The 20,616-nt window shown below is 48.8% G+C and overlaps 1 protein-coding gene across 2 annotated transcripts in view; it reads right to left on the bottom strand.

Moving 5' to 3' along the window:
* The window catches only part of AHR (aryl hydrocarbon receptor), a 178,601-nt gene extending 177,459 nt beyond the window's left edge, over window positions 1–1,142 (bottom strand). For both annotated transcript variants that reach the window (XM_075315371.1, XM_075315373.1), the window contains exon 1: window positions 788–1,142. In XM_075315371.1, coding sequence (XP_075171486.1) covers window positions 788–843 — 56 coding nt within the window. In that variant the 5' untranslated portion in view covers window positions 844–1,142. The remainder of the gene's footprint in view (window positions 1–787) is intronic.
* Between the last annotated feature and the right edge of the window lie 19,474 nt (window positions 1,143–20,616).

The following is a 20,616-nucleotide window of genomic DNA, read 5'->3' as shown; positions in this document are numbered from 1 at the left end:
CCGTCCCCTCCTCTCTCTGCCCGTCCTGCCCCCGTCCCCTCCTCTCTCTGCCCGTCCTGCCCCCGTCCCCTCCTCTCTCTGCCCGTCCTGCCCCCGGTCCTCCCCTCTCTTCCCCCCCCCCCTTGTCCTGCCCTCCCCCCTTGTCCTGCCCTCCCCGCTCTCTCTGCCCGTCCTGCCCTCCCCGTCCTGCCCTCCCCGTCCCCTCTCTGCCCGTCCTGCCCTCCCCGTCCCCTCTCTCTCTGCCCGTCCTGCCCCCGGTCCTCCCCTCTCTCTGCCCGTCCTGCCTCCCCCCCCTCTCTCTGCCCCCGGTCCTCCCCTCTCTCTGCCCGTCCTGCCTCCCCCCCTCTCTCTGCCCCCGGTCCTCCCCTCTCTCTGCCCGTCCTGCCTCCCCCCCTCTCTCTGCCCGTCCTGCCCCCGGTTCTCCCCTCTCTCTGCCCGTCCTGCCCTCCCCGTCCCCTCTCTCTGCCCGTCCTGCCCCCGGTCCTCCCCGTCCTCCCCTCTCTCTGCCCGTCCTGCCCCCCGTCCCCCCCTCTCTCTGCCCGTCCTGCCCCCCGTCCCCCCCTCTCTCTCTGCCCGTCCTGCCCCCCGTCCCCCCCTCTCTCTGCCCGTCCTGCCCCCCGTCCCCCCCTCTCTCTGCCCGTCCTGCCCCCCGTCCCCCCCTCTCTCTGCCCGTCCTGCCCCCGTCCCTCTGCAGGTCGTTCCCTTTAACCCCTGCCTGCCCTCGCCCACACTGTACGTGCTGCACAGCGCCGGGGCCTGCGGAGCCGCACAGCGGCGGGTGACTTACGCCTTCTGCACGGGTTTGCGCCTCTTCCTGCTGGCGTACATGATGTTGGTGTTCATGTCGCTCTTCTCCAGCGCAGACGGCTCCGGGCTCCTCCTGAGTACGGAGGGGTAGTATTCGATCCTCCTTCCTGCCAGGCCAGCAGCGGGAGCAGGTCCAGTCCCGGTGCGGAGAGTTTCTGGGGTTTACTCCTAATCAGCACATTGGTGACGGCGAGGAGCGAGAAGAGAGTGAAGCTCCGGAGAGAGAGGGGCCGTCACTGCGGCCGGAGACACTGGCACCGCCCCGCGCCGCCTGCTGCTGCTGCTGCTGCGTTTTTTTCCTCTTTTCCCTGCCTGAACTCTCGGTAGATGCGAAATCCTGGGCAGCTAAAGGACCTGTGATGATGTCACGACCATGTGATCAGTCACGTGCTTAGGAGGAGGAGTTACGCGCAGGGCTGTGATGGAATAGAAGTGTCTGCTCAGCAGTGTCGCCGTCAGTCTATAGATGTATAGAACCGGGCTCTACACGGGATTATGGGGGCCTGCGGCACAGCTGTGTGCAATGTGTATGGTGCGGAGCTGTGTGCAATGTGTATGGTGCGGAGCTGTGTGCAATGTGTATGGTGCGGAGCTGTGTGTGCAATGTGTATGGTGCGGAGCTGTGTGTGCAATGTGTATGGTGCGGAGCTGTGTGTGCAATGTGTATGGTGCGGAGCTGTGTGTGCAATGTGTATGGTGCGGAGCTGTGTGTGCAATGTGTATGGTGCGGAGCTGTGTGTGTGCAATGTGTATGGTGCGGAGCTGTGTGCAATGTGTATGGTGCGGAGCTGTGTGTGCAATGTGTATGGTGCGGAGCTGTGTGTGCAATGTGTATGGTGCGGAGCTGTGTGTGCAATGTGTATGGTGCGGAGCTGTGTGTGCAATGTGTATGGTGCGGAGCTGTGTGTGCAATGTGTATGGTGCGGAGCTGTGTGCGCAATGTGTATGGTGCGGAGCTGTGTGCGCAATGTGTATGGTGCGGAGCTGTGTGCGCAATGTGTATGGTGCGGAGCTGTGTGCGCAATGTGTATGGTGCGGAGCTGTGTGCGCAATGTGTATGGTGCGGAGCTGTGTGCGCAATGTGTATGGTGCGGAGCTGTGTGCGCAATGTGTATGGTGCGGAGCTGTGTGCGCAATGTGTATGGTGCGGAGCTGTGTGCAATGTGTATGGTGCGGAGCTGTGTGCGCAATGTGTATGGTGCGGAGCTGTGTGCGCAATGTGTATGGTGCGGAGCTGTGTGCGCAATGTGTATGGTGCGGAGCTGTGTGTGCAATGTGTATGGTGCGGAGCTGTGTGCAATGTGTATGGTGCGGAGCTGTGTGTGCAATGTGTATGGTGCGGAGCTGTGTGTGCAATGTGTATGGTGCGGAGCTGTGTGCGCAATGTGTATGGTGCGGAGCTGTGTGCAATGTGTATGGTGCGGAGCTGTGTGCAATGTGTATGGTGCGGAGCTGTGTGCAATGTGTATGGTGCGGAGCTGTGTGCAATGTGTATGGTGCGGAGCTGTGTGTGCAATGTGTATGGTGCGGAGCTGTGTGTGCAATGTGTATGGTGCGGAGCTGTGTGCAATGTGTATGGTGCGGAGCTGTGTGCAATGTGTATGGTGCGGAGCTGTGTGCAATGTGTATGGTGCGGAGCTGTGTGCAATGTGTATGGTGCGGAGCTGTGTGTGCAATGTGTATGGTGCGGAGCTGTGTGTGCAATGTGTATGGTGCGGAGCTGTGTGTGCAATGTGTATGGTGCGGAGCTGTGTGTGCAATGTGTATGGTGCGGAGCTGTGTGTGCAATGTGTATGGTGCGGAGCTGTGTGTGTGCAATGTGTATGGTGCGGAGCTGTGTGTGCAATGTGTATGGTGCGGAGCTGTGTGTGCAATGTGTATGGTGCGGAGCTGTGTGTGCAATGTGTATGGTGCGGAGCTGTGTGTGCAATGTGTATGGTGCGGAGCTGTGTGTGCAATGTGTATGGTGCGGAGCTGTGTGCGCGCAATGCAGGGCACTGCGGCCGATGCCGCTGCCCCTGACTGCTGAGCCCCTCGCTACGTCCCCCATGGTCACCTCTCCCTCCTTCCCATTGTGCAATGCCCCCCGCTGACCCCCCTTCCCTGCTGGGACCTCCTCCAGGGCATATAAACAGCTGCCGGAGTCCCTCCTTCCTCTTACCACATCTGCCCTCAGGGTGAGCATCGCCGATGGACCCCCTGGAAGCAGCGGTAAGAGAAAGGAGCGGACGGGAGGGAGCCGAATGGCTTGCCTCCCTTGTGGGCACCAGCTCCCTCCTGCCGGTTCCCAGCAGCGGTGGGCGCAGGTCTTCCAGACCCTCCCGTCCACCGCAGCGTCTAAGCCCCACCACAGATTCCAGGCGCAGGGCGGCCCGGTCCAGAAGGTCCGGTCCGCTTTCACCTCCTGCTCCCGGCCCTAGCTCCCGGCCCTAAGCCCCTGATCCCCCCCCACATCACGCCGGTCGCCATGGCCACCTCGCGCACCTCCCCCCGCCGGGATGACGCGGCCCCGTGTGACTCCCTGTGGCATACGGAGGTCGCGTCACATCCTGCTATCCATGTTCGCCGCGTCACTTCCTGTGATGCGGCGATCACATGATAACTCGTCACTTCCGGTTTCGGGTCCCGGACCGGAAGTGACGTCAGAATCCTGAAAAGCAACAGAATGCGGTGTTCGGCGCACATATCAGCTGTTTTTAACAGCTGACATGTGTGACTACAAGTTACGGGTGGAATCGCTTCCACCTGCAACTTGTAACCCCTTACATCTCGCTGCCAAAGTCTGGCAGCGAGATGTATATGCGCGGGCATTACTATCACGTACCACCGCCCCCACCGAAAGTCACGTGCGTGATCACATGACTTTCGTTGGTTGCCATGGTAGCACAGGGTCATGTGATGACGCCTGTAGCTACCTTGAGTCACTTGCTCTCAGTGCCGGCATACTTCCGGCATTGAGGGTAAAGCAGTGTATCTGCAGATCTCAGCTGTGTAGCTGAGATCTGCAGATAGTGCAGAGCGATCGAATTGTTGATCCATACATCCCCCTAAAGGGACAAGTTTAAAAAAAAAAAAAAAAAATAAATAAAAAAATAAATAAATAAAATAAAATAATAAAATAAAAAAAAAATAAATAAAATTAAAAAAAAAAATAAATAAATAAATATGTATACATATATACACATATTTGGTATCGCCAAGTTCAGAAAAGCATGATCTATCAAAATATAAAATCAATTAAAGAATAATAATGCTAATAATTTTATTCACTTGGGTAGCGCTGTCCACGGCGCTTTGTATGCATTGGCGACGCTGTCCCCATTGGAACTCACAATCTAGAGTCCCTAATCTGATTGTTAAATTTCGTAGCAGCAAAAAAAAAAAAAAAAAAAAACAAACACCCAAAATTACGCTTTTGGTCACCGCGTGTTTTGCGTAACATCCAATAACAGGCGATCAAAAGTAGCATCTGCGCAAAATGGTACCATTAAAAAATGTAAACTCGAGACGCAAAATAAGCAGTCATTGCGCCATAGATCCCAAAATGAGAACGCTACGGGTTTCGGAAAATGGCGCAAAACGTACGCCACTTTTATTGGGCGATCTTGTTAACACCATCAGGAGTAGCTCTGGTTAACCCCGCGTTTGTACAACATCAGGATGTAACGCAGCAGCGCCCGACTTACACAGGGACGTGTTCTACTGCTGTGTATCACAGCTGGGAACTCACCTAACACCAGATACAGTTAAAATAAATAAATAAATAAAAAATTCGCGCAAACGAATACGTCGATATCTGTTCCCTAATATCAGTGGACCAAAAAACAGTCAACAAAGAAAAGAGTCAATTCGCAAAATACTGCAATACCATTTTCAACTCCTATAAAACCCATTGGGGTTCTGCGTGGTGGAAGTACGACGAAGAATTTAGAAGATGCTTGGCATTCCAACCGTTGGGAAGTTAAGGCCACCGATTCGTGGCTTATGATGGCGCAAAAGTCCCACCAGTCGTTTCCAGGCCCACCAAACTTTTCCTCTCACCACGCTACACCTGGAGCTGCAAATGTCCGCAGACCAGGTCGCTGTTGGCTTTTCAATGAAGGCCATTACAGGTTTCAAGAACTCCACAAATACAAGCACGAATGCTCATCGTGCGGAGGCAATCACACCTCCTCCAAATGCGTTAAGCAACCAGACAGGCGTCACACTAAAAATGCACCACCAAGTCCCAAAGACTCCAGTGAACGTGCACGTGGTGGAGCCATTGCTAGAACGTTACCCCAATAAGGCTGCGGCCAACGCTATTAGGGACGGTTTCAACCACGGTTTCTTTATCCCCCTTTATGTTCTCCTCAGAACTAACCTTCGCCCCCAACCTCAAATCGGCCCGGGACCTCCCACAGGTCCTGGCGAACAAACTACTGAAGGAAGTGGCGTTAGGCCGACTAGCAGGCCCATTTATAGATTTACCATTCTTAAACCCTCGCGTTTCACCCCTAGGGATAGTGCCTAAGAAAGAAAAGGGTGAATTTCGCCTCATACACTACTTGTCCTTCCCGGCTGGGCGGTCAGTCAATGACGGCATCCCCACAGAGGACTCAGCAGTTTCCTACGCATTTTGACAAAGCGGTCGCACTGGTGCGAAAAGCAGGGTAAGGAGCACTAATGGCAAAATCGGACATAGCATCTGCTTTTCACCCGCTACTAGTGCACCCCGATTGTCCCACCTGCTAGGGCGCTATTTCAACAAAAAATTCTGTTACCACATGTGAATTACCATGGGTTGCTCCATATCCTGCTCACACTTCGAGCTCTTCAGCTCTTTCCTGGAATGGGTGGTTAAGTACGTGGCAAAGAATAAATTGGTCACCCATTATTTGGATGATTTCTTGTTCGTTTTCCCACACCAACTCTAAAGCATGCTCAACCGCGTTAAAATCTGTCCAGGCATTAGCGGACAAGTTTGGTTTCCGCTGTTGGCCGAAAAAACAGTTGGCCCTGTGACCTGCCTTTTCATTTGAGAATCGAAATAGACTCAATTATCATGATGTTTCGGCTACCACTCGAAAAGGTTGAAAAAACCACCGCTCATTGACGGGTTCTGCGCGGTTCGTAAGGTAACCCTGGCGCAAATGCAATCTCTATTAGGCTTGCTCGCCTTCGCCTTTAGAGTCATGCCCATGGGAAGGGGCTTTTCCCTGAGGCTCTGCCTGGCCACTAGGAGCATAACTGCCTCCCATCAAAGGATTTGCATCACCAGCGCTCTACGTGAGGAGCTCGGTGTATGGAGGTCCTTCATAGCTACTTACAATGGGCGTTCATGTTTCCAGGATCAGGAAGTTTCCAGCGCTGATATATCTATTTTCGGATGCTGCCGGGTCCACCGGATTCGGCCTTTACCTTGGTCCCAATTGGTGCGCTAATCGCTGGCCCAACACATGGCACCTGTCTGGGTGGACAAAAAAAAAAAAAAAAAAAAAAACCTTTACTCGAGCTGTTCCCTATAATAGTAGCTACAAGTCTTTGGGCAGAAAAGTTGGCGAACAATCGGACCCGCTTCAGGACTGACTACATAAGTGTCGTCCACGCCGTTAACCACCTCGCATCTTCCTCACCACCGGTGATCAGCTTGCTACGATACTTAGTTCTTAAGTGCCTTGAACATAATATCTGGGTCAGGGCCATCCACATACCGGGGATTGATAACACTATCGCTGATGCCTTATTGCATTTGATTTTCAGAAGTTTCGAGCATTGCACCCAGAATCTGACAACAATGGCCAAAAGTGTCCACAGTCCCTCTGGACGGTCCCTGTGGACAGTTGATTCCGCTGGTTAAGGCATCCCATCAACGTGGCATTTGTATGGTAAGGCTGGGGACGAATGATTTCAATATAGTTCAACCGCTGCCTAGCCAGGTGTCCCCGGTTTTTCTTAGCAATTCCGTTGCTCGAGACATAACGCATCTACATACCAGTGGCTTGCCGGGCACAGTAGCGTAGTTGCGGGTTGCAGGAATAGCCTCTCACTTTCAGGTTCGTGGATGGACCGATGTCACCAAGGCCTTTCTGTTCAAACAGGCCGTTAAAGGCTGAAAGCGCTGGTGCACGGAGAACAGGAAGGCCAATTCATTCGCCATCCTTTCCGGCATAATAAACCAGCTAGGTGACGTTTGCACCAATGACAGCGAGGTCCTCTTGTTCTCGGCCGCCTTCTCGCTAGCATTCTTCGGAGCTTTGATGGTCAGCGAATTAGTTAGCAGGTCCCTAGGTCGCACCGGTGGTCTGTTACGCGACAATGTTATAGTTTGCAATGGTGGAGTACGGGTTCGCATAAGGCGCTCCAAAACAGATCAGCTCGGTAGAGGAGTTTGGTTCCCTATTTTCCCGTTTTCAGGTATCCTATGTCCCATCCTTACCTTGCAGCGACACTTAGAGTCTTGGGTTCCCAACAAATTCTTCTGGGAGCACGCAGAGCGATCCCGCTCATGGCGACACAACTTTCGGCATTGCTCAAAATGTCTATTTCCTACCTGGACCTACAACCAGGAGATTATGGCATGCACTCCTTCCGCATCGACACGACAACCGAGGCAGCAAGGGCCAGCTTCATACCTATCCGTGCAGTCCTGTAGTTCCCTGCCACCAGTTGTCCACTGTTTGGCACGTTTATATATTACACAAAAAAAAAAAAAAAAATTGTTAACCGAAATGATATACATATATTTATTTATCTAAGCACCTTCAAACCTAAAAGAAACATTAATACAATGATGTTTACTGACACGATGATGGAAAATGTTTTGCATACAAGAGAAGTAACCGTTTTTCTTTTAGATCTGTCGAGACCTAGCATCTGGATCCTAGGTCACTCACACATATTCTGGGCAGCACGGCGGACTGAGTCGAGACCGGGTGGAAGCGTGCTGGGAGTTTGTGACCTCAAGTTTCACTGGAGAAGAGTTCGGGGCCTGGCCTGGGCCCAGGTCCTGCCCGTGGTAGTGAGCATATCCAGAGTAGCCACTGGCCTACTGGTGCTGGTCATTCACGGGTGGAAATGACCTAGTAAATGTGAGGATCCAGGATCTGCTTGCGGTCATGCAAGTGGTCCTAGATAAGTTCAGCAGCTTCTTTCCTAGATAAGTTCAGCAGCTTCTTTCCTAGATAAGTTCAGCAGCTTCTTTCCTAGATAAGTTCAGCAGCTTCTTTAGCAACGTAGTGGGGGTACGGTCCAGTATATTACCGAGATTGAGTTGTACAGGGGCAAGGAACATAGCGGCTGTGGAAAGGTCAAGGCAACAAGTTAATATGCAGATCGCCAAATTTATAGCGTCAGGAAGAGGGATAGTGCCTGGACACGAGATGCTGGAATCAGAGGTCAGCCGTTTGGTGCTAGAGGATGGTTTTAGCCTTAATGATATAGGCCTAGACAATTTCCTGTCGGACATCCAGGACGGGGTTGAGCGGGCCATAAGGGCCCTGTGTGGGGGTCGCAGCTCAGGCTTGGGCCTTCGCCACTCCGTGGCCGGTGGAAGAGGGATTTGGTGAGAGCCAACCTGCCACGGACGGCCGTAGGCATCGGGCCTCCTCCCTCAGGTTTAAGGCGGATTTGTGCCTGTGGTTAAAGCTGTGGCCAAAATAACAAGCAACCCCCTTTTATATCAACATTGAATGGTGTTACGTGGATACCTTCAATAAAGTACAAAAGAAAGATATTCCATGTGTGGTCTCATTCATTGCGCGGTGGGGAGGGGGAACCGGTTGGTGGGTCTCGGCAGTCTGCAGGGCACTGCGGCCGATGCCGCTGCCCCTGACTGCTGAGCCCCTCGCTACGTCCCCCATGGTCACCTCTCCCTCCTTCCCATTGTGCAATGCCCCCCGCTGACCCCCCTTCCCTGCTGGGACCTCCTCCAGGGCATATAAACAGCTGCCGGAGTCCCTCCTTCCTCTTACCACATCTGCCCTCAGGCTGAGCATCGCCCGCCCTCCCTCCCTTAAGAAGGTTCTGTTACAAGTTCGGAAGTCAAAGCTGGTGGAAGAGGGATTTGGAGAACCTACCTGCCACGGACGGCCGTAGGCATCGGGCCTCCTCCCTCAGGTTTAAGGCGGTTTTGTGCCTACGGAAAAAGGTTATGGTTCAATTTCAAAGTCACAGCCGGTGGAAGAGGGATTTGGTGAGAGCCAACCTGCCACGGACGGCCGTAGGCATCGGGCCTCCTCCCTCAGGTTTAAGGCGGATTTGTGCCTGTGGTTAAAGCTGTGGCCAAAATAACAAGCAACCCCCTTTTATATCAACATTGAATGGTGTTACGTGGATACCTTCAATAAAGTACAAAAGAAAGATATTCCATGTGTGGTCTCATTCATTGCGCGGTGGGGAGGGGGAACCGGTTGGTGGGTCTCGGCAGTCTGTGTATGGTGCGATGCTGTGTGCGCGCAATGTGTATGGTGCGGAGCTGTGTGTGCGCAATGTGTATGGTGCGGAGCTGTGCGCAATGTGTATGGTGCGGAGCTGTGTGCAATGTGTATGGTGCGGAGCTGTGTGCAATGTGTATGGTGCGGATCTGTGTGCGCGCAATGTGTATGGTGCGGATCTGTGTGCGCGCAATGTGTATGGTGCGGATCTGTGTGCGCAATGTGTATGGTGCGGATCTGTGTGCGCAATGTGTATGGTGCGGATCTGTGTGCGCAATGTGTATGGTGCGGAGCTGTGTGTGCAATGTGTATGGTGCGGAGCTGTGTGTGTGCAATGTGTATGGTGCGGAGCTGTGTGCAATGTGTATGGTGCGGAGCTGTGTGCAATGTGTATGGTGCGGAGCTGTGTGCACAATGTGTATGGTGCGGAGCTGTGTGCAATGTGTATGGTGCGGAGCTGTGTGCAATGTGTATGGTGTGGAGCTGTGTGCAATGTGTAGGGTGCGGAGCTGTGTGCAATGTGTAGGGTGCGGAGCTGTGTGTGCAATGTGTATGGTGCGGAGCTGTGTGTGCAATGTGTATGGTGCGGAGCAGTGTGCAATGTGTATGGTGCGGAGCTGTGTGCGCGCAATGTGTATGGTGCGGAGCTGTGTGTGCAATGTGTATGGTGCGGATCTGTGTGTGCAATGTGTATGGTGCGGATCTGTGTGTGCAATGTGTATGGTGCGGAGCTGTGTGCAATGTGTATGGTGCGGAGCTGTGTGTGCAATGTGTATGGTGCGGAGCTGTGTGCAATGTGTATGGTGCGGAGCTGTGTGCGCGGAATGTGTATGGTGCGGAGCTGTGTGTGCAATGTGTATGGTGCGGAGCTGTGTGTGCAATGTGTATGGTGCGGAGCTGTGTGTGCAATGTGTATGGTGCGGAGCTGTGTGCGCGCAATGTGTATGGTGCGGAGCTGTGTGCGCGCAATGTGTATGGTGCGGAGCTGTGTGCGCGCAATGTGTATGGTGCGGAGCTGTGTGTGCGCAATGTGTATGGTGCGGAGCTGTGTGCAATGTGTATGGTGCGGAGCTGTGTGCGCAATGTGTATGGTGCGGAGCTGTGTGCGCAATGTGTATGGTGCGGAGCTGTGTGCGCAATGTGTATGGTGCGGAGCTGTGTGCGCAATGTGTATGGTGCGGAGCTGTGTGCAATGTGTATGGTGCGGAGCTGTGTGCAATGTGTATGGTACGGATCTGTGTGCGCGCAATGTGTATGGTGCGGAGCTGTGTGCGCGCAATGTGTATGGTGCGGAGCTGTGTGTGCAATGTGTATGGTGCGGATCTGTGTGTGCAATGTGTATGGTGCGGAGCTGTGTGTGCAATGTGTATGGTGCGGACCTGTGTGTGCAATGTGTATGGTGCGGAGCTGTGTGTGTGCAATGTGTATGGTGCGGAGCTGTGTGTGCAATGTGTATGGTGCGGAGCTGTGTGTGCAATGTGTATGGTGCGGAGCTGTGTGTGCAATGTGTATGGTGCGGAGCTGTGTGTGCAATGTATATGGTGCGGAGCTGTGTGCGCGCAATGTGTATGGTGCGGAGCTGTGTGCGCGCAATGTGTATGGTGCGGAGCTGTGTGTGCAATGTGTATGGTGCGGAGCTGTGTGTGCAATGTGTATGGTGCGGAGCTGTGTGTGTCCAATGTGTATGGTGCGGAGCTGTGTGTGCAATGTGTATGGTGCGGAGCTGTGTGTGCAATGTGTATGGTGCGGATCTGTGTGCGCGCAATGTGTATGGTGCGGAGCTGTGTGTGCAATGTGTATGGTGCGGAGCTGTGTGCAATGTGTATGGTGCGGAGCTGTGTGTGCAATGTGTATGGTACGGAGCTGTGTGTGCAATGTGTATGGTACGGAGCTGTGTGCGCAATGTGTATGGTGCGGAGCTGTGTGCGCAATGTGTATGGTGCGGAGCTGTGTGCGCAATGTGTATGGTGCGGAGCTGTGTGCGCAATGTGTATGGTGCGGAGCTGTGTGCAATGTGTATGATGCGGAGCTGTGTGTGCAATGTGTATGGTGCGGACCTGTGTGTGCAATGTGTATGGTGCGGAGCTGTGTGTGTGCAATGTGTATGGTGCGGAGCTGTGTGTGCAATGTGTATGGTGCGGAGCTGTGTGTGCAATGTGTATGGTGCGGAGCTGTGTGCGCGCAATGTGTATGGTGCGGAGCTGTGTGCGCGCAATGTGTATGGTGCGGAGCTGTGTGCGCGCAATGTGTATGGTGCGGAGCTGTGTGTGCAATGTGTATGGTGCGGAGCTGTGTGTGTGCAATGTGTATGGTGCGGAGCTGTGTGTGCAATGTGTAGGGTGCGGAGCTGTGTATGCAATGTGTAGGGTGCGGAGCTGTGTGTGTGCAATGTGTATGATGCGGATCTGTGTGCGCAATGTGTATGGTGCAGAGCTGTGTGCGCGCAATGTGTATGGTGCGGATCTGTGCGCGCAATGTGTATGGTGCGGATCTGTGCGTGCAATGTGTATGGTGCGGATCTGTGTGTGCAATGTGTATGGTGCGGAGCTGTGTGCAATGTGTATGGTGCGGAGCTGTGTGCGCGCAATGTGTATGGTGCGGAGCTGTGTGCGCAATGTGTATGGTGCGGAGCTGTGTGCGCAATGTGTATGGTGCGGAGCTGTGTGCGCAATGTGTATGGTGCGGAGCTGTGTGCGCAATGTGTATGGTGCGGAGCTGTGTATGCAATGGTGCGGAGCTGTGCGTGCGCAATGTGTAGGGTGCGGAGCTGTGTTGGCACCCTTGAAATTGTTCCAGGAAAAGAAGAATTTCTCCTAGATATTTATTGCAATGACACATTTATTTCCTTTGTATGTATTGGAAGAACACAAAAAAAAACGGCAAATTGGACATAATTTCACACATCCCCAAAATAGGCCGAACAAAATTGTCACCTTTCCAAAATTGTGGGTGAACAACTTTGTTTCAAGCATATGATGCTCATTCAAACTTATCTGTGGCAAGTAACAGGTGTGGGCAATATGAAAATCACACCTGAATCCAGATAAAAAAGGGAGAGGTTTACTCAATTTTTGTGTCTCTGTGTGTGCCACCCTAAGCATGGAGAACAGAAAGAGGAGAAGAGAACGGAGGGCTTGAGAACCAAAATTGTTGAAAAAATATCAACAATCTCAATGTTACAATAAGGGATGAGGAGACCCGTGGATATTCAGGTTTGCCGAATCCACACACAACGGGAAAAAAGTCAAAAGGGATGAGATATTCTGTGCTGTAAAATGGTTGTAGTAAGGACTAGGGGGGCTAAAAAAAGGAAGCTAACTGGAGGTAAGAGCAGGACAGTTATACTGTACATACCTTGTTTCCCTAGTACAAAAAATATACGAAAAATATACAAATACACAGCATTAAAAATGTAGGAATAAATATGTGGCACATATAAAAAACTGATAGTCATACAATACGCACAGCTGCCAGCATAAATTTTAAACCATAATAGGTAATTATTTATATGAAATCTGACAGTGTGCAAAAAATCCACAATCACCCCACAATGGGGATAATATACATATCAGGTATTAGCTGTGCCAAAAAAATGAATGGTGAAACCTACATAGTGAGATGACATAGACATAATATGATAGCAGTGTGAAACAATGTAAGAATGAAATAAGATGGCATAATATGTCAGGGCAAAGCTGATGCAAAAGTAACTAAGCTGCCAAATACTAATAAACAATTGTATCACACTGCTACATATTAATTAAGCCTTACCAATGAGACACCCTGACGCGTTTCGCCGTGTCTTTTTCCAAGGGCAGGTACTGTGGCAATTGGGGTAATATATGGGGTTCATGATAGCTGTCAAAAATCACAGCTGTCACGAAGTCCTAGGTTAGTAATGGGGAGGCTTCTATGAGATCCTCCATTGCTAACCTGTAAGTCAAAAGATATATATATATAAAAATCATTTATTTTAAATTAAATATACACATCCTCTTTCACCCTTTTATTAACCCCCCCAAACACCCCTGCAAGTCAGACATAATCCATACGACACTCTTGGCTCTTCTACGTCCGGAGTCAGCAGTGGTGGATGGCTATGGGCTAGTATTTTTAGGCTGGGAGGGGCCAATAACCATGGTCCTTCACACCCTGATAATACCAGACCTCACCTGTCAGCTTTACAGTGGCTGGTTATAAAAAATGGGGGGATCCTACGCCGTTTATTAAATAATTAAAAATATAAGCGGCCTGGGATCCCCTCTATTTGTGATCACCAGCTACTATAAGGCTATGTGCACACGTTGCATTCTATTAGTCACTGCATGTGCGTCTCAGAATGCAGCCAAAAAGCTGCGTTCTGAGACGCATCGTAACAGCAGAATTCCTGCGGCATTCATGCATTCTGGAAGCTTCCAGAACACACATTTTTAACAGTGCGGTCCCCCTCTGCTCTGCAGCATCACCGTAGACTTGCAGCAGAGCCGAGTGGGACCACTCTGTCAAAAAGAACATGGCTGGCTGCAAGACAGAGCCGCGCGATCAGAATTAACTCGGATGAACTTCACCCAACTTCATTATGATCGCGAAGCTCTGTGCGTGTGCCGCGGCTTGATTTGCGGTCACACGTGAAGGACTCACCTGTGATCGCAAATCCCCTGAGTGACTGCAGTGAGCCACGTGATCAGCTGTGCTTTCACTCAGGTTACTCGCGGCCACAGCTGCAGTCCTCCACCTGAGAGCAGTGGCCGTGAGTAACCTCGGTGACAGCACAGCTGATCGCGTGGCTCACTTCAGTTGCTGCGTGGAGCTGACAGAGAGCGGTCGTGTTCTACTGCCGCTCCTGTCAGGTTGCGATGTAGCAGAGCTGAAAGCGTCGTGGGACCTTGCGTGGATTATGTCGGACCTGGACGTGTTTTTGAGGGGATAATAAAGTGGTGAAAGAGGGGTTTTTTTGTCTTTCATTACAAATAAAGGATTTTTTGGATGTGTGTGTTTATTTTCTTTAACTTACAGGTTAATCATGGAAGGTATCTTGGGGTGACGCCTGCCATGATTAACCTAGGACTTAGTGGCAGCTATTGGCTGCTGCCATTAACTCCTTATTACTCCGTTTGCCACCGCACAAGGGCAATTCGGGGTGAGCCGGGTTGAGTCCCGGGACTGTCGCATCTAATGGATGCGGCAATTCCGGGTGGCTGCTGGCTGATATTGTTAGGCTGGGGAGCTCCCCATAACAAGGAGCTCCCCATCCTGAGAATACCAGCCTTCAGCCGTGTGGCTTTAACCTGGCTGGTATCCAAACTGGAGGGGACTGCATGTCGTTTTTTTTTTTTTAATTATTTTTTTTTTTTACTGCTTGATATAGACACGCCAACCGGCGGCTGTGATTGGTTGTAGTGAGAGCTGTCACTCAGCATGGGGGTGTGTCTGACTGCAACCAATCATAGGTGCCGGTGGGCAGGGGAAGCAGGGAATACGAGATGGATTAATGAGTGGCCGGCATTTTCAAAAGAGAAGAATCCGCCACAGTGTGAACGCCATGCAGCGCCCCGCCGGTGATCAGAGATCGGTGAGTATGAGTGAGGGGGTGGGAGGGAGAGACCGACATGGACAGAGAGAGAGAGATGGAGACAGAGAGCCAGAGACCAAAAAACCTGCGTTTGTTATGTAAAAAAAACATGCGGAACGCAACAAAAATGCACTGCTTAACATTTTGGCAGCGTTTTTCTACAACTCATTGATTTCAATGGGTGTAAAACGCTGCCAAAACAGACCAAAAAATTGACATGCCGCTTTTCTAAACGCAGAGATTTTGTCAAAATTTTGACAATCAAAACGCTGCGTTTCAAAAAGCATTGTGCGCACAGATTTTGCATGATTCTCATAGACTTTGCAGGGGATCCAGAACGCATGCATTTTGACAATGTGACACTGCTGCTCAAAATGCTGCAGAAACGCAAAAAAAACCCGCAATGTGCGCACATAGCCTAAAGCTGACAGCCTTGTGTTGCTGCCTGTAGCTGTTGCTCTACCCTCGCTGGTTATCAAAAAGGGCGTGAGCTCAAATCATTTTTTTTTTTTTACATTGGTGTGCCGGCCAATTACAGACAAGCCATTGCTTGATATGGCTTCGATGGGGCTGGAAATGCCCACACAGGAAAAGCTACCTGATTGGCTGCTCTGCAACCTTTCAACAAGTTTTATTTGGATGAAAAATCCGAACAGCAACCGGACGGAGAGTGTCTGTGTTTGGGTCCGAGACCTGGACACCCAATGTTCGGTACAAATCCCAAGCTGTAAATTTTAGGTTTGCTTATTCTCCAGAGATCTTGATGATCCTTTGTCCACGGTGCACAACGTAATCTGGAAGCTTTCAACCCAAGACACTGTAGTTAATCTCCCTGGACGTGGATGGCAAAGAAAAATTGATGAAAGGTTGCAACGCAGGATAGTCTGGATAGTGGATAAGCCTCAATCAAGTTCCAAAGAAATTCAAGCTGTCCTGTCTGCTCAGGGTGCATCAGTGTCAGCGTCAACTATGCATCCACATTTAAATGAAATGTAATGCTATAGAGGAGACCCAAGAGGACCCCACTGCTGACACAGACATAAAAAAGCTAGAGTGCAGTTTACCAAAATACTTCTGTGAAAGCGTCCTTTAGACAGATGAGACAAAGATACAGCTTTTGGTAAAGCACATCATTCTACTGTTTACTGACAATGGAATGAGGCCTACAAAGAAAAGAACAAAGTACCTGCAGTCACATACTGTATCATGGCAATTCAAAGATGTTTTGGGGTTGTTTTTCTTCCTCTGGCACTGGGTGCACTGACTGTGCTAGGCATCATGAAATCTGAAGATTTGGGATTGCAATGTAGTGCACAGTGTCAGAAAGCTGAGTTTGCATCCTAACGTCATGGGTCTTCCAACAGAAAAATAACTCCAAATGCAATTCAAAAAGCCCCCAGAAATGGATGGAAACAAAATGCTGGAGAGATCTGAAGTGGCAGCAGTGATTCTGAATCTAAATCCCATTGAACACCTGTGGAGAGATCTTAAAATTGCTGTTGGGAGAAGGCACCCGTCATATACAGTGAGGTCCAGAAATATTTGGACATGGACACATTTAGCTCTTTAGTTGGTTACCAAAACATATTTAAGATACAGTTATAATCAATACTAGCTGTACTACCTGGCTCCGCCCGGGTTAATAACTGCTGTTAACAAAATAGAATGTATTAACAAAAATGTATTCTGTACACAAAAACCACAAAACAAATAGATAGAAATGTAATTATTAAAAGCCAAAAACTAAGCTAATAGAAGCATTTCACAACATATATTTCATAACCACAGATATTCCACACAGATTTAACTAAATTGGCCAAGTAATGCCTCATAGGACCTGTGAGTTTCTACTACTCGTTCCAAACTATTGTTCCTTTTCTGAAGCACAATGTCACGGCTTTGAAAATCATTTCCTACAATCAAGATGGCTACCTCATCAAATGTGGGAGCATTGAAACGTCGCTGATGTTCACCTTGTGGTGTTTTGTCAGCTCGAATGACAACCTTGTAATCGTCATTTGGCATGCATTCAAATGCAGTCTTGAAAAGTTGAACATATGGATTGTTGGAGTGAAGGAACTTCTGCAAAATAGTGACAATATCAAGGCGAGTTTTAGGAATTAAAGAGCATCTTCGCTGAGCCTCTGCTTCTGTATTTCCCACGAAGAAGAGTTGAAGAAATTGAGGTTCTTCTCCTTGTATTGGAAGCAGTGACCCCATTCAGTCGTAAACCTGTCCTTGAACTTTAAATGTCGGCATAAATCCTGTTGTAAACATTTCTTTTGTTCACCAAATGATGTCATTTGGAAGCAGGAGTTGTACTTCCTAATGTTGTCCAAGAAATGCTTTGATATTGTACTGTACCTGTCATCAGAGACTTTAGGGGATCTGGTGGTGACAGGAGAGGTGGAAGTTTTATCTTGCCCTTTGCACATCATAAACCTGGCGGTTCATCTTTCCATTTCAGGGCACTGCAGTACATGCAGACCACATCCATTTTTCCTATCTGAACTTTAGGATGATCCTGCTAGTTTGTCTGACTGGTAACAAAAGACAGCATGTTTCAAATCTCCAACCATTTCCTGTGCCCTGGTGGAAGAAATAGCAATTCTTGTAGTGGCAAGTCAACCTTCTCTCTGCTGAGATGACTCATTGACCCTTGATGAAGCAGCTCTTCTTCTCTTATCTGCAAGCCTCGCTTCCCTCTCAGAAAGTTCATTGGCCATTGAGGAAGCAGCTCTTGTTCTCTTGTCTGCAAGCCTCACTTCCCTCTCCTCAGAAAGTTCATTGGCTATTGAGGAAGCAGCTCTTGTTCTCTTGTCTGCAAGGCTCACTTCCCTCTCCTCTGAAAGTTCATTGGCTATTGAGGAAGCAGCTCTTGTTCTCTTGTCTGCAAGCCTCACTTCCCTCTCCTCAGAAAGTTCATTGGCTCTTGAGGAAGCAGCTGCTGTTCTCATGTGTGTCAGCCTTGTTTCTCGGTCTTCACATTCTTCATTGGCCCGTAATGCAGCTTTTCTTTTCGCATTAGCTGACATTCGTGCCAAGGAATTCCTTTTCTTATGAGGCATTATTGTGGTAAAAATAGTCTGTAACTGACAGTTTCTATATCCTCTCACATAGAGGTAATGTGACTGACATCAGCCTTTCCACCAACACACCCTAACTGACATCCACCTCACACAAGCTTTGTTATACTGAGAATGTCCTTTGGTGCCTATATTAACCAATCACAGATCAGATTTATTAACTGTAGCAAAATAGAAGCTGAGCTGTGATTGGTTGCTATTGGCAGCCTGATAAATCTCCAGGCAACAGAAAGCCCTCCCCCTTGACAGTATATATTAGCTCACACATACACATAATAGACAGGTCATGTGACTGACAGCTGCCGTATTTCCTATATGGTACATTTGTTGTGCTTGTAGTTTGGCTGCTTATTAATCAGATTTTTATTTTTGAAGGATAATACCAGACTTGTGTGTGTTTTAGGGCGATTATGTGGTGAGGTTGGTGTATGTGTGGTGAAATGTGTGCTGAGGGTAGTATGTGTTCAAGCACGTGGTAGTGTGTGTTGCATTTTGTGTGTGTGTGTTGATATCCCTAAGTGTGGTGAGTATCCCATGCCGGGGCCCCACCTTAGTAACTGTACTGTATATACTCTTTGGCGCCATAGCTCTCATTCTTTAAGTCCCCCTTGTTCACATCTGGCAGCTGTCAATTTTCTTCCAACACTTTTCTTTTCACTTTTTCCCCATTATGTAGATAGGGGCAAAATTGATTGGTAAATTGGAACGCGCGGGGTTAGAATTTCGCCTCACAACATAGCCTATGACGCTCTCGGGGTCCAGACGTATGAGTGTGCAAAATTTTGTGGCTGTAGCTGCGAAGGTGCATATGCCAATCCCAGACATAAACACACACACACATATATACACACATATACACACACACACACACACACACACACACACACACACACATTCAGCTTTATATATTAGATGGGCTTAAGGTGTAGAATCTCAACTTTATTTGGAGGCTATTCACATAGTCACAACCTAATTGGAGTAATTAAAATTACTTAACATGTAGCTGCCTCTTTTTAATGAAGCCAAAAGTAGTTGGCCAATTATTGCAAAAGCTCTTTAACACTAGAACTACTGAGGTAGTCATTTTGACTACTTTGCACCATGTATTTCTATATAGGTGTCACAAGTCCAGTAGTTCTAGTGTTAATGGGCCGTATGGGCTATTCCCTCGTTAATCCATCATTAGTTAAGCAGGTAAAAAGTCTGAAGCTGATTCCAGGTCTGGTATTTGCATATGGAAACTGTTGCTGTAAACCCACAACATGCGGTCAAAGTAGCTCTCAATGGAAGAGAAACAAATTTTCATTAGGCTAAAAAAAAAAAGACAAAATCCATCAGAGAGATAACAGAAATGTTAGGAGTAGCCGAATTAGCACTTTGATACACTGGTAAGCTTGGGAACTCAAAAAGGCCTAGACATACTTGGAAGACAACAGTGGTGGATGATCGCAAAATCCTTTACACGATGAAGAAAACCCCCTTCAACATCCCCCTCAATTGAAGAACACTCTTCAGGAAGTATGTGTTTCAGTATCTAATCCTACCATGAGGAGAAGACTTCATGAGAGCAAATACAGAGGGTTCACCACAAGGTACAAACCATTAAACAGCCTTAAAAACAGAAGGACCAAATTCAACATTATTAAAAACAGCCCAATTCTAGAAAAGTATTCTTTGGACAGATTAAACTAAAATCAACCTGTACCAAAATGGTGGGGGAAGAAGAAAGTATGCAGAAGGCATCGAACGGCACACTACATCCTCTGTAAAATATGGTGGAGGCAGTGTGATGGCCGGGCGGGCATTGCTTCCATTAGCCCTAGGTCACTAGTGTTTATTGATGATGTGACTGAAGACAGAAGCAGCCAAATTAATTCTGAAGTGTACAGAGCTATGCTTCGAAATACTGAAATTTTGATTGAATGGCGCTTCACCATACAGATGTACAATGACCCAAAACATGCTGCAAAATCAACCCAAAAATATTTTTAAGGCAAAGAAGTGAAATATTCTACAATGGCCAAGTCACTCAGCAGATCTCAACCCCATCGAGCATAATTGTCACGCGCTTAAGACAAAAATTAAGGCAGAAAGACTCACAAACAAGCAACAACTGAAGTCAGCTGCAGTAAAGGCTGTCAAAGTATCAGAAAGAAGGAAACCCAGCGTTTGGTGACATCCATGGCTCCAGACTTCAGACAGTCATTGTAAAGGATTCTTTACTAAGTATTAAAAATGAACATTTTATTTATGGTAAAGTAAATTTGTCCAATTACTTTTGAGCCCCTGAAATGAGGAGACTTTGTAAAAAAATAGTTGCCATTCCTAAACCTTTCACAAGATTTTTTTTTTGTTTGGCCCCTTCAATTAAACCTGAAAGTCTCCACTTCAATTACATCTCAGTTGTTTCATGTTAAATAAAAAATAGCGGCATTCAGAGCAGAAATCACGAAGATTCAGTCACTGCCCAAATATTTCTGGTCCTAACTGTATGAGAGATGTGGAGCAGATTGCAGAAGAAAGGTCGTCCAAAATTCCAGATGAGAGGTGGAAGAAGCTTGTTGATGGTTATAGAAAACGATTGATGGCTTTTATTTATTCCAAAGGTTGTGCAACCAAATATTAAGTTGAGGGTTCCAACAATTGTGTCCAGACCATTTGTGAGATTTTGTGTGATATTATGTCCAATTTGCCTTTTTCTTTTCTAAGTTTTTTTTTTAGTTGTTCCAAATATACA

This window comes from Anomaloglossus baeobatrachus, chromosome 6, assembly GCF_048569485.1.
Source record: "Anomaloglossus baeobatrachus isolate aAnoBae1 chromosome 6, aAnoBae1.hap1, whole genome shotgun sequence".
Classification (NCBI taxonomy): Eukaryota; Metazoa; Chordata; class Amphibia; order Anura; family Aromobatidae; genus Anomaloglossus; species Anomaloglossus baeobatrachus.
The sequence above is the reverse complement of the archived record's forward strand: the minus strand, read 5'-3'. Positions and strand labels throughout refer to the sequence as shown.